This window comes from Aulonocara stuartgranti, assembly GCF_965226115.1.
Source record: "Aulonocara stuartgranti genome assembly, chromosome: 16".
NCBI lineage: Eukaryota > Metazoa > Chordata > Actinopteri > Cichliformes > Cichlidae > Aulonocara > Aulonocara stuartgranti.
Window position 1 is genome coordinate 33,444,738 of NC_138952.1, and position 12,945 is coordinate 33,457,682.

Genomic DNA, 12,945 nt, shown 5'->3' on the forward strand with positions numbered 1-12,945 from the left:
ATCAAAAGTTACAGCTATCTCTATGAAATTGATGAAAAACGCTTTATTTCGCCAAGATAGTGCGTTTCTCACTGTTACATGCATTTGAATGGAGTTCTCGCCAGACACAAAGTATAGGTTTTCATCTTGGGGCCAGTGTTGTTGGCTGAGGACATTCACATTACACCAGGGCTTGTGATTCCTGTGAGGCCATCTTCACCACACCAGGGCCTGTGCTGTTGGCTGAGGCCATCCGCATTACACCAGGTTCTATGGTTCTGGCTAATACCATCCACATTACAACAGGGCCTGTGATGCCGGCTTCTACCATCCGCACTACACCAGGGACAGTGCTTCCTGTGAGGCCATCTTCACCCCACCGGGGCCTCTGCTGCTTGTTGATGCCATCCAAATTAGGGCCTGTGGTGCTGACCGATATCATGCACATTTCACCAGGGCCAGTGGTGTTAGCTAAGGCCATCCACATTACACCAGGGTGCGTGGTGCTGACCAATACCATCCATATTTCACCAGGGCCAGTGTTGTTAGATGAGACATTACAACAGGGCCTGTGCTACTGGCTGAGGCCAACTACATTTCACAAGGGCCTGTGTTGGTGGCTGTTGCCATCCACAATACACAAGGGCCAGTGTTGCTGGCTGAGGACATTCACATTGCACCAGGGCCACTGGTCTCTGTGAGGCCATATTCACCACACCAGGGCCTGTGCTGCTCGCTGATACCATTCACATTTCACCAGGGCCTGTGTTGCTGGCTGATTCCATCAACATTACACCGTGGCCAGTGCTTTTCTCGCACAAAAAAAAGTTTTTCATTATGTGAATAACTTTAACATCTTAGCTCAAACAGCTGCAAAACCTGTTTGCTCAGCACGGGGATATTGAAGTCTATAAGATAAAACCATGAATGCGTATATCTGAGTCTTTTGATCAAAAGGTACAGTTAACTTCATGAAGTTGTACAAAAAGGCTTTATTTCGCCAAGACAGTGCGTTTCTGACTATTACATGCATTTGAATGGAGTTCTCGACCGAAACAAAGTATAGGTTTTCATCTTGTGAATAACTTGAAAATCTTAGCTCAAACAGCTGCAAAACCTGTTTTCCCAACACGTGGATTTTGAATTATTTAAGATAAAGCCATAAATATGTGTGTCTGAGTCTTCTATCAAAAGTTACAGCTATTTATATGAAGTTGTAGAAAAACGCTTTATTGCATGTAATGCTTACTGTTACATGCATTTGGCATTCTCAAACAAAACAAATTATAGTTTTTTATTTTGTGAGTAACTTGAAAATCTTAAATCAAACAGCTGCAAAAAACATTTGCACAACATGGGGATGTTGAATTCTATAAGATTCAGCCATAAATATTGTTAAGTATCAACACTTCGTGTTTCGTTTAATTCCTCATAGGCATCTGATGGAAGACAGCACATGGTCTACTGAGCCACTCAGTAGACCATTTTACACTTTTATTTTACACTTTTATTTCTTACAAAAGGGAGATGTGTCCTGCATGGCACTCTGCTGCCAATCTCGAAATGACGGTGTGTGCTTAACAGTTTTCCCACTCTAGTCTAAACAACAGTGTTACACAAGCATTCGGTAGGCACGTTGCATAGCGTACTCATAGGTTGTTGTCTATTAGCTGCTAAACGTCTTTACTCAGCTCCAGCAAGGCTACGACCTTGCCCTACTTCTCCTCTGGTTGTTTAAGTTATCTCTACCTTTTGCAGTCAAGCGTGGGTGAGAGTCTCCTACATTTTTATCTTGTACTTGTTTTTACACCTTTTAATGTCAAAGTTGGTCTCTGTGATTTTTCAGTGTTGGAAAGACTCTTTCTTGCACTGAGGTCTGCTTGTTAAATAAAAAAGTGTAAAATTAAATTTCAATAAACTAACCATAATGCCAGCTCATATGCTCTTAACGCTGCATCTTTAACTCTTTTACAGGATTTGCAGTCTTCTGATTCCTGATGAGTTCCGTAAGTGACAAGCTTACTGACTGTGTTTACTCTTCTGTGTATTAGGTATTAGGAGTAGGTATGGGTGCAGGGGAAGGCTGTGTCCTGGCTGACTCTATTCATGAAAAATATAATCTGTGTTACAACAAGATTGAAATTGAGACTCAGCATTGTTTCCCAATTTTCCAAACCCATATGAACTGTAGCCTCAGCTTTCTGTGCTTAGCTGACAGGAGGGATAGCAGAACAGATGTGTTATAAAATTTTGAGCAATGTCCTTGTACAATATTTAAGCTGCTTGTAAAGTGAAGAAAGTAGACACTTTAATCAGCCCACTCCTACAACCTGAAATGTGTGAAAGTCTAAATATTTATCAGAGGGGCTCACTAAAGATGATTTCAACAGGACAAAACTGCTTAAACTACTTCAATCTCCCACTGTGACCACTGGTGCAGGGCAGGATGAGGGTTTGTAGGTCAGTTCCTGCTATTGCAGCATCACTGAGTGTCTATCTTAAGATAAACATCATTTATTTTTGAGGTCGGTTTTGATCAAGAACATAAGTATAGCCTGCATGAAACAACCAGAGCAGGAGGTTCAATCAAGAACACATATGACATATGACACATATCTGCTTGACACGAAAGCAGTGCACACTGAACTCAGGTAACATTTGTTATTAGAGGAGGTCAAAAAGTGTGTCAGTGAGAAATATCCATCAAAAGCATGATTTACACTAGCTGCAGCTCACAGTCAGCAACTCATCAGTTTTGTTGTTCAAACCAAACAAGAATTTTTCACATCACGTTGTCCTGCAGGAACTCACCGGATCACCTCTCCAGCACTTTGATCCCAAGACAGGAATACAATATGCAGAGTTAGTTTAATTGATTGGAATTCAGCTGTCATCTTCAGAGTGTTTCATTTGATAAAGTTAATAACGAGAAATCAAGTGGTCAGAGCTATCATGGTGATATTCAGGGTCAGATTCTGTGCTAGTGCAAAACCTTCTTTTGGCCTGAAAAAGCTACTGTGGGGTTTACAACAGAGGAGCAATTGAAAGCCTGCAGGTCAAATTAGCGTCAGGATGCATTTGCAAAAATGTTTCGTGTGAGTAGAAAGTTCTCTGGGTGATCCAACCGTGCGTTAGTTGATATACAAACATGCAATGAGAACATTTCAGTAATTAGCTGTTAAGTGTCACCCAAACATGAGGAGGCCAGTGAAGGAGCCAGTGACGGTTTAACAAAAAGAATACAGTGTGAGTGCAGGTTTACATGTTTCTCTCTGAGAAAAAGAGAAGTTGATGTGTTTCTATTAGTGTGAAATCCTTTTTAGAAATTAGGCACTGTGTGAGGTCATTTAGTAAGAGTCAGTGAATCTTTCACAGTTGTAAAACACATAAAAAGAAACAACATAAGTAACGTATGTTTTTTCCCGAGGGTGGTGGGGTAGGACTTCATGTGTGGGTGACTGAGAATGTCCATTTTATTAGATATGTTGTTGTAACTGTTTCAAAGTGAGTAATGCATGAATCTGCAATGATTTTTCTTCCTTAAAAGAGGACTGTGTACAGTGTCCATTTGTGTCTGTCTCCACATTGGGTGATTGTGGAGTATTTGAATATGTGTGCATGAGGGTGGGAATGCCCGTTGGTGGCTGCGTGCGCCTGTTCGACTGTGTCTGTATGTCAGGTCGGTTACACTCCACGTCTCTGGGAACATCTCAGGCCCTCCAAGGTATGGAGGCCTATCTCGATTCACCACACTCCTTGCCGTTAGTTGATGCCCTCAGGCGTCGGTGTGTTGGTGGTTCTGGTGTCCGGGGCTGGGCGCTCAGGTATGTACCGGCTCACTCCCAGTGACTGCTTGGCGAGGTCTGGCACCCGTGGCTCCGTCAGGCCACTTCCGGGGGGTGGGGGGCTCTCAGTCCTCTGGCCTCTGGGCCTGTGGCTCAGGTCACTCTGCCACAGCTGTCTGCCGGCAGAGCCCACAGCCACATCACGGGCCCCCTGTGGCTTCTGCTCCGTGGCTGCTGGGTGACCTCTAATCTGGGGCTCTCCTCAGCGCTTCCCAGGAGGGTGGCATGGCTGCAACTCCGATGGTCCTCCTTGGGCTCTCACATTCTGGGGGCCTCTGGGTGTCTGGGGCCTGGATTTCCTCCATGCCTGCTACATGCACTGGGGGACAGACTATGGCTCCCTGTTAAAAGTAGAATGGGAGGCAGAGCCTTCAGTTTTATCTTTTGTCCTGTCTTCCTCTGCTCATCCCAACAGGTTGTGGCAGATGGCTGTCCCTTCCTCAGCCTGGTGCTACTGGAGGATTCTTTCTTTTAAAATGGAGTTTTTCCTTCCCACTGTTGTCAAAGCGCATGCTCATCAGAAATCATATGATTATTGGGTTTTTTCTGTATTTTTCAAAGATCCACATCAAAAGGAGCAGGTTAAAGTGGTTCTGGCATCTGACAAGGATTCCTCCTGGACGTCTCCCAGGTGAGGTGTACTGGACGAGCTCCCACCAGGAGGAGGCCCTGAATCAGACCCAAGACATGATGGAGTTCCCCTAGATAAGCTGGAGGAGGTGGGTGTGGAAAAGGAGGTCTGGAGTTCTCTGCTTAGGCTGCTGCCCCCACAACCCGGTCACAGATAAGTGAAATAAGTAGATCAAATATAACTTGGTGTTCTAAAGAATATTGTTGTTTCCTTGCAGGACACCAGGAGAGATGAGCCCTCCATCACAGATGGTGTGGTCACCTGCAGGTTCAAGGTCATTGCATCTCCAGCCCACATCTACTGCCACTGTACTTAAGGGAAGTTGGGACAATGTTAAAGACTTTCTTCAGACAATTGCATTTGGATGAGCTAAATTCATGACAGGCACTCAAGCAGTAATGCCTCGACTGACAAACGAACATACCAAGCTTCTGTGTTGTTTGAGCCAGAGACTGCACTTGTGGATGAACAATAAAAACATTTTATATTTATTATATTAGTAATGTAACTTGCAATAAAAAGTTATGGGAAGCTTAAACTTAGTTTCAGAATAATTAAATCTGAGACTTTGTTTCATTGAAAAGTTATTAAAGTTTTAAAGTGTGTGACAAATAAAATAATAAATTATTAAGTAACACCAGCTACAATATTGGAAATATGTGTGTTGTTCAGCAGAACAGTGTCCAGTATGTTGGCTGAAATGCTTTAAATTTGAAAATAAAAGTTGGGCTGATTTTAACGCATTACAAGGAGTGTTTTAATTATTATTTTCTAAATAAGCAGTGTTTATATTACGTGTAATGAAATAAGTTCAAGGATAATAAAAGGTAATGAGATTTAATTGCATTCAACTTATGTGCAGCAAAACTAAAAATAAGTTACGGAAGTGTTCAAATAATATGTGTGCTTTAAAAAATGCTCGTCTATTTAAAGACTACACAATCTGTGTTAATTCTAATTATACCACAATCCCTTGCCTGTTGTGTTAAATATACATAAACAGTATGTGTTATCAGATGAAAGTACAAAACTCTCAAGAACCCCCCTCCTAAATTTCAGGTGGCATTTTAAAAACATGCCATGACATAACACACAGCTGCTATAATCATACAGTGAGGTCAAATGTCAATTATCGTTATAGGTTCTTGCTATATGTTATAACATAAACACAGCACAGTTGTAAGAATAATAGTTTCTAGGTTCTAAGGCTTTTTGTCAGTTTAATAGTGAGCTTTACGAGACTCGTTTTCGTGCCAAAGGCTCGCACAGGCCTAAGTTCCCTTATGACAACTAGAGCTGGAAACAAGACCTCAAGCGATCCTAAGGCTAATTAGCACGGCTAGCATTTAAAAAACATCTGTTAAATGTTGTCATTGCTAGCATATACCTGTATTACAGCATGGTAAGTAGCGAGAACGCAAAGTTTTTGTTACCTTTGAAAAGAAAAATGTGAAGCTGTAATATTAGCATGAGCTATGCTAATGTTATTCACTGAAACAAACATCTCAGGTACTGACTTACTGCTTTCTAATATCTGTGTTTATTTCTGAATATACCTACATGGTTATTAGACATCCCACATAAAGGGTGACAAAGGCAGTAACTATAAATGACCATAACTTTACTGTAAATTACACTGATGGGCTCAGTTCATATAGTTATATCACGTGCACACGCATGTTAGCAACCGTAACCATGCAGGCTGTTGGTATATGAATGCTGCGCAAGGTTCCAGCTGTTCCTTTACACTTGCTCTTGGATTTGTCTTGACCTGCTCCAAGCTCAGCTTGTGGAAAGATAACTTTTGGAGAATATTTCTACAGAAAGCGGATTTTACTACAAAGCGACAACAACTACTGCATCTTTGGATCTTTTGTACTTGTGTTTCATCATAACAGCAAAGCTTGAAGATCGTGGACCCCGACTCGTCGACAGCCACCAGGTACATTTCAAAATTTCTTCAATTATTTCAAGAATCACTAGATGACTATAGTAATTTTACAGGTTCCAGTGTGAATATCACGTTTTAATGTGATCAAAATAAGTGTGTTCTAAGACTTTTCCTGGCAAATCGCTTTTATGCTTTAAATTTTCCAGGAGAGGTGTAGAATTTATTACCGACTGGTGTATGAATGTGAAAAAAGGTTTTACTTTGATTTGAAGCCTTCAAATTTGACACTTTTTTCCAATGAAATGGTTAAAATTAGCTTAAAATTCGTAAAATGCCCCCCTCCCCAAATATACATATGTATATGTGTATATCGGTTTCTATGGTAACAGCATCTCCTCACAATGTTAGGACATATAGGAGTAAACACACCAGGTCCCCTGTAGGTCCTGACATCATTTTCTTCTCAAAGGCTTCATTTGAATAAACTATAACTTTTCCCCAGCTACATATGCGATGATAAATAAAATAAAATGAAATAATATAAAAAAGAATATTAAAACATCAATCATAGTCAAAAATAATCATAAAGTCAAACTGTTACAAAAATGTGTTTTATTTTTAAAATTGTGTGTGGAGTTCTACTGCCTTTTTTGCATTAGCAATATTTAGGACATGGAATTGGTACATGGGGAGATTAAATGTTTCATTATATTTTACATCGTTAATGAAAGAATTAAAAAAAATATGAGAATGAGCTGCTAAATTATTTATGGATTTTCTGCAGTATGCTATTCATGTCCAGTTCTTTACAAATCAGTACCTATTATCCATGACCTAGTCCAACGTAGTGTTTGCATAAAGGTTTAAAAAGAACAAATAAACAAAATGAATGTATACAAAATACAATACTGTTACCTTAAAAGTGTAGTGTGCACAGAGTGAGCTGCCTTGGCAGAGATTTGGATGCTTCACTTAATGATTGTGGACATAGTTGAAATCTTGTTTTCTTCTCACATGAACAAGTAAAGTGTCATTCAGTCTGATATGAATGTAGCCTGTAGCTTTAGCACTGGGTGCTTACTACATTCCTACTGTTATTTTAAACTTTGTTTCCTTACAGGCTGTCTTGACTACATTGTTGAACGTCCCAAGAACGAGACCTTTCTGAAGTCATCAGGATCCTTGATGACAGTCTCCTGAGCGCCATCTCTTCTGATGAAGCGTGGGACACTGATACCGTGCGTGTCAGTAAAGGTGAGTACATCGCCCTCTCATCCTCCCCCTCTTCTCATGAAGAACTGGATGCTGATGCGTGTCAGTGAAGTGGAAGGTGAGTACCCCCTCCCCACCTTGCTTTCTTGCACTGAGGTCTGCTTATTGTAAATATCTTGTACTTGTTTTTACACCTTTTCATGTCAAAGTTGGCCTCTGTGCTTATCAGTGTTGGAAAGACTCTTTCTTGCACTGAGGTCTGCTTATTGTAAATATCTTGTACTTGTTTTTACACCTTTTCATGTCAAAGTTGGCCTCTGTGCTTATCAGTGTTAGAAAGACTCTTTCTTGAACCGAGGTCTGCTTATTGCAAATATCTTGTACTTGTTTTTACACCTTTTAATTTCAAAGTTGGCCTTTGTGCTTTTTCATTGGTGGAAAGACTCTTTCTTGCACTGAGGTCTGCTTATTGTAAATATATTGTGTTAACTTGTTATTTTCTGTTTTATCGCGAGAGTACTGTTGCCCGCGAAGGGTTGTTGTTGTTGTCCGTATGAAAAATGGCGGAATGAATAAAGCGCTGTGAATGAGAGTACGACGTCGTGTCTTTTGAGTTAACATTGGTAGCAGAGGATGGTTTCCAATTACAAAGTACCACCAAAGCTTGATGAAGCCAGGCCATACGAATGCTGGAAGAATGAAGTCAACATCTGGAGACGAGTTACGGAGCTGGATAAAAAGAAACAGGCACTCGCGGTGGTGCTGGGCCTCGAGGGAAGAGCCAGAGAAACGGCCATGGAGATACCCGCAGACAAAGATGACGGTATGGAAATACTGCTTGCAAAACTTGACGCGGTGTTTCAGAGAGAAGAGAAAGACCACGCTTATGAAGCCTACTCGTGTTTTGACTCCATTGCAAAGAACCACAGCGTGTCCATGGCAGACTACATTATAGACTTTGAACAGCGTTATAACCGGATGAAAAAGTGGAGGAGTGTAACATTACTTTGTACACTAAAGCCTCAATGACAGACGCTGAAATTTTCCTGACTGAGGCACTGGGGTCAACCATTATTGATACTGCATGTACACGTACAGTTTGTGGTCAGAAGTGGCTAGATAGTTACATGCGTGACCTCAGCCAAGGCCAAGTAAACAAGCTGTTGCAATCAGAAACCCCCAGCTCCAGACCATTTCGCTTTGGGGATGGTATTGTAGTGTATTCCAGCAGAAAAGTGAAACTTCCAGCCAAAATTGGACAAACAAAATGTGACATTGAAAGTGAAGTAGTTCCTGTTGACATTCCACTACTACTGAGCAAAACGTCTCTCAAGAAAGCAGGGACTGTTCTAGACATGGAGAATGACAGTGTTGTCATGTTCAAGCAGCCTGTTCCTCTAGAGCTCACTAGTTCGGGACACTATTGCATGGACATTAGAGATGAAAATACTACAGAAAGTTGCAATGAAAATGAAGTTCTCATGGTAACTGCTGAAATGTCTACAAAAGAGAAACAGAAAGTCCTTGTGAAACTTCATAAGCAGTTTGGTCATGCATCTGCAGAGAGGTTATTGAGGCTCATCCAAAATTCTGGCAATACAGATAAACAATGTGCAGTTATTCTACAAGAGATAGTTCATGACTGTGACATTTGTCAGAAATATTGCAAAACCAAGCCGAGACCTGCTGTTGGTCTACCCCTGGCTTCTGAGTATAATGAGACAGTAGCGATGGATCTACATGAGCTGGAGCCCAATGTGTGGTACCTTCACATCATCGACCACTTCACACGCTTCAGTGCCGGCAGCATCGTAAAGACAAAGAAAGCTGCAGAGATCATCAACTCCTTCATTCACACCTGGATAAGCATTCACGGTGCCCCCAGACGGCTCTACACAGACAACGGCGGAGAGTTCAACAACACAGACATTCGGGACATGGCTGAAAACTTCAACATTGAGGTAAAAACAACGGCGGGGTATAGTCCCTGGAGCAACGGACTACTGGAGAGACATAACATGACACTTACAGAAATCCTCCTGAAGGTAAAAAAGGAACGTGGATGTGACTGGCACACTGCGCTAGACTGGGCCCTTATGGCCAAAAACAGTATGCTTAATGTACATGGTTATAGTCCACATCAACTTGTGTTTGGCCAAAACCCCAACCTTCCTTCTGTGTTGATGGATAAGCCACCTGCCTTAGAGGGCACAACTGTAAGTGCAAGAGTAGCTGAACATATCTCAGCATTACATGCTTCCAGGAAAGCATTTACTGAGGCAGAGTGTTCAGAAAGGATCAGGAGAGCACTACGCAAACAACTTAGGCCTACAGATGACAAATATGAGGCAGGAGATAAAGTATACTACAAACGAGTCGACTGTACAGAGTGGAAGGGTCCAGGTGTAGTTATTGGGCAGGATGGAACTGTTGTATTTGTAAGACATGGGGGGACTCTTGTAAGAGTACACCAGTCAAGATTGACTAAAGTGGATTCACAGACTGGAGATAAACAAATACCACACAGTACTACTGATGATGACAACAAAGACGCAGTTGAAAATGATGACACTGACACACCCGATGGTGAACAGAGTATTAGTGAGGAAGAAGACATCACTATTGACAGAGAAACCAACACTACAGAAAACATGTCTGTCACACAAACTGCAAATGAGCCCTCTACACCCACTGATCACGTCTCTGCAAATGTAAAATTAAGATCAGGACAGCTGATTGCTTTTACCAACAGAGACAACGGTGTTCAACACACAGCCAGAGTGCTAGGCAGAGCGGGAAAAGCAAAAGGGCAATACAAAAACTGGTACAATGTGCAATATCTTGAGCATGATGGTAGTGAAGGTGAAAACAGAGATGCAGATGTACTCATAACAAAAGATATTTCCTTTGATTCTGATAAGCAGCAGGAGATTGAGAGCTGGCAAAGTAATGGTGTGTTTGATGAAGTGAAAGAACTGGGTCAAAAATGTCTGTCTACTAGATGGGTCTGTACACTCAAAGAAACTACTAATGGTGTTGTCCCAAAGGCTCGACTTGTGGCACGGGGGTTTGAAGAGGTAAATACTAAAGCACTACAGAAAGACTCTCCAACATGTGCGTCTGAGTCCCTCAGACTGGTGCTAGCTGTGATATGTCAAAACAAGTGGAGAGTAAATTCAATGGACATTAAATCTGCCTTCTTGCAGGGAATGGAACTGTCAAGAGGCATCTATCTTCGTCCCCCACCTGAAGCTGGCAAGGACAATGTTCTATGGAAACTGAAAAAGTGTGTTTATGGACTTGCAGATGCTTCACTTTATTGGTACAATAAGGTCAAAGACATTATGCTCAAAACTGGTGGTAAAATATCACAGGTTGATCCTGCAGTGTTCTATTGGCAGAATGAACAATCTGAGGTTACAGGAGTGCTTGCATGTCACGTTGATGATTTCCTTTGGGCTGGTTCAAGTCACTTTGCAACTCATATCATTCCTGTACTGAAATCTACCTTCCTTGTGGGCCGTGAAGAACATGACAGCTTTTCTTATGTTGGTATGGACATTTGTACAGTTAATGATGTAATAGAGGTGCATCAACAACTTTACATTGACAACCTACAACCGGTTCAGTTACAAGCAGCACGGGCTGTACAGAGGGAGGCTTCCTTAAGTGAAACAGAACGTGAGCAACTCAGGTCAAAAATAAGACAGATTTTGTGGGTTGCCAAACAAACAAGGCCTGATGTTATGTTTGACACATGTAGCCTTGGATCTAATATCAAAGATGCAACTGTACAGTCTATTCATGAAGTGAACAAAGTAATCCGTAAACTTAAGGCAGAGAAAGTGACTCTTAAGTTTCAGCACTTGGGTAACAGTGAGGATCTGGCATTGGTTGTTTTCAGTGATGCTTCATTTGGCAACCTTCCTGATGGCGGTACTCAAGGAGGGGCATTAATCGTCCTTATGGGTAAAGGAGGAAAGTTTTGTCCTCTCTTCTGGCAGTCTAAAAAAATCAGGCGCGTGGTCAGAAGTACACTGGCAGGAGAAACTCTTGCCATGTCAGATGGAATAGACAGTGCAGTCTTCCTGGCAACACTTTTTTCTGAGCTTACAACTGGTCTTACACTGGTCTAAACGCTCTTCCTTTGATCTGTGTGACTGATAATCATTCCTTGTTTGATGCACTCAAGTCTACTAAGCAGGTTACAGAGAAGAGACTGGGGCTAGAAATGAGCAGCATTAAAGAGCTCATACAAGCCAAGAAAATCAGACAGGTTTGTTGGTCAGATTCAAAATCTCAACTTGCTGATTGTCTGACAAAAAAGGGAGTTTCACCTTTAACCCTTCTAAAGGCGCTAGATGAAGGACTCTGGATACTGTAATCCTTTGTTTACAAAGTTGTCTTTGCATTCAAATGTACCATTGTTTATTGTGTGCAATGATAGTATGCTTTAAGTAAAGCAAAGCACTTTTGAAAATTTTTTTTGTTTATATAAATATATACATATATGTATACAAATGTTTACAGGGGTGTGTTTATACTTTTATTTTATTTTATTTTAAGAAAGAGGGAGATTGTTAACTTGTTATTTTCTATTTTATCGCGAGAGTACTGTAGCCCGCGAAGGGTTGTTGTTGTTGTCCGTATGAAAAATGGCGGAACAAATAAAGCGCTGTGACTGAGAGTACGACGTCGTGTATTTTGAGTTAACACTTGTACTTGTTTTTACACCTTTTAATGTCAAAGTTGGTCTCTGTGATTTTTCAGTGTTGGAAAGACTCTTTCTTGCACTGAGGTCTGCTTATTGTAAATATCTTGTACTTGTTTGAACACCTTTTCATGTCAAAGTTGGCCTCTGTGCTTTTTCAGTGTTGGAAAGACTCTTTCTTGCACTGAGGTCTGCTTATTGTAAATATCTTGTACTTGTTTGAACACCTTTTAATGTCAAAGTTGGCCTCTGTGCTTATCAGTGTTGGAAAGACTCTTTCTTGCACTGAGGTCTGCTTATTGTAAATATCTTGTACTTGTTTTTACACCTTTTAATGTCAAAGTTGGCCTCTGTGCTTATCAGTGTTGGAAAGACTCTTTCTTGCACTGAGGTCTGCTTATTGTAAATATCATGTACTTGTTTGAACACCTTTTAATGTCAAAGTTGGCCTCTGTGCTTTTTCATTGTTGGAAAGACTCTTTCTTGCACTGAGGTCTGCTTATTGTAAATATCTTGTACTTGTTTTTACACCTTTTAATGTCAAAGTTGGCCTCTGTGCTTTTTCAGTGTTGGAAAGACTCTTTCTTGCACTGAGGTCTGCTTATTGTTAATATCTTGTACTTGTTTTTACACCTTTTCATGTCAAAGTTGGCCTCTGAGCTTTTTCAGTGTTGGA

At 41.1% G+C, this 12,945-nt stretch overlaps 1 protein-coding gene and 2 long non-coding RNA genes across 3 annotated transcripts; all 3 read left to right on the plus strand.

The window, feature by feature from the left end:
* The first annotated feature begins 4,205 nt into the window (after positions 1-4,205).
* LOC309690362 lies at positions 4,206-5,194 on the plus strand. Its single transcript, XR_014271721.1, has 2 exons — positions 4,206-4,543; positions 4,673-5,194. It is a non-coding gene; the product is annotated as an uncharacterized lncRNA (long non-coding RNA).
* Positions 5,195-5,721: 527 nt separating this feature from the next.
* On the plus strand, positions 5,722-7,776 carry LOC309691464. The gene is made up of 3 exons (XR_014272007.1): positions 5,722-5,857; positions 6,354-6,397; positions 7,467-7,776. It is a non-coding gene; the product is annotated as an uncharacterized lncRNA (long non-coding RNA).
* Positions 7,777-8,191: 415 nt separating this feature from the next.
* LOC309691221 (uncharacterized protein) lies at positions 8,192-11,694 on the plus strand (the record flags this gene model as incomplete). Its single annotated transcript, XM_082508814.1, has 3 exons — positions 8,192-8,554; positions 8,671-10,635; positions 10,765-11,694. The coding sequence occupies 3 exons, from the start codon at positions 8,192-8,194 to the stop codon at positions 11,692-11,694; spliced, it is 3,258 nt and encodes a 1,085-aa protein (XP_082364940.1).
* Positions 11,695-12,945: the final 1,251 nt, after the last annotated feature.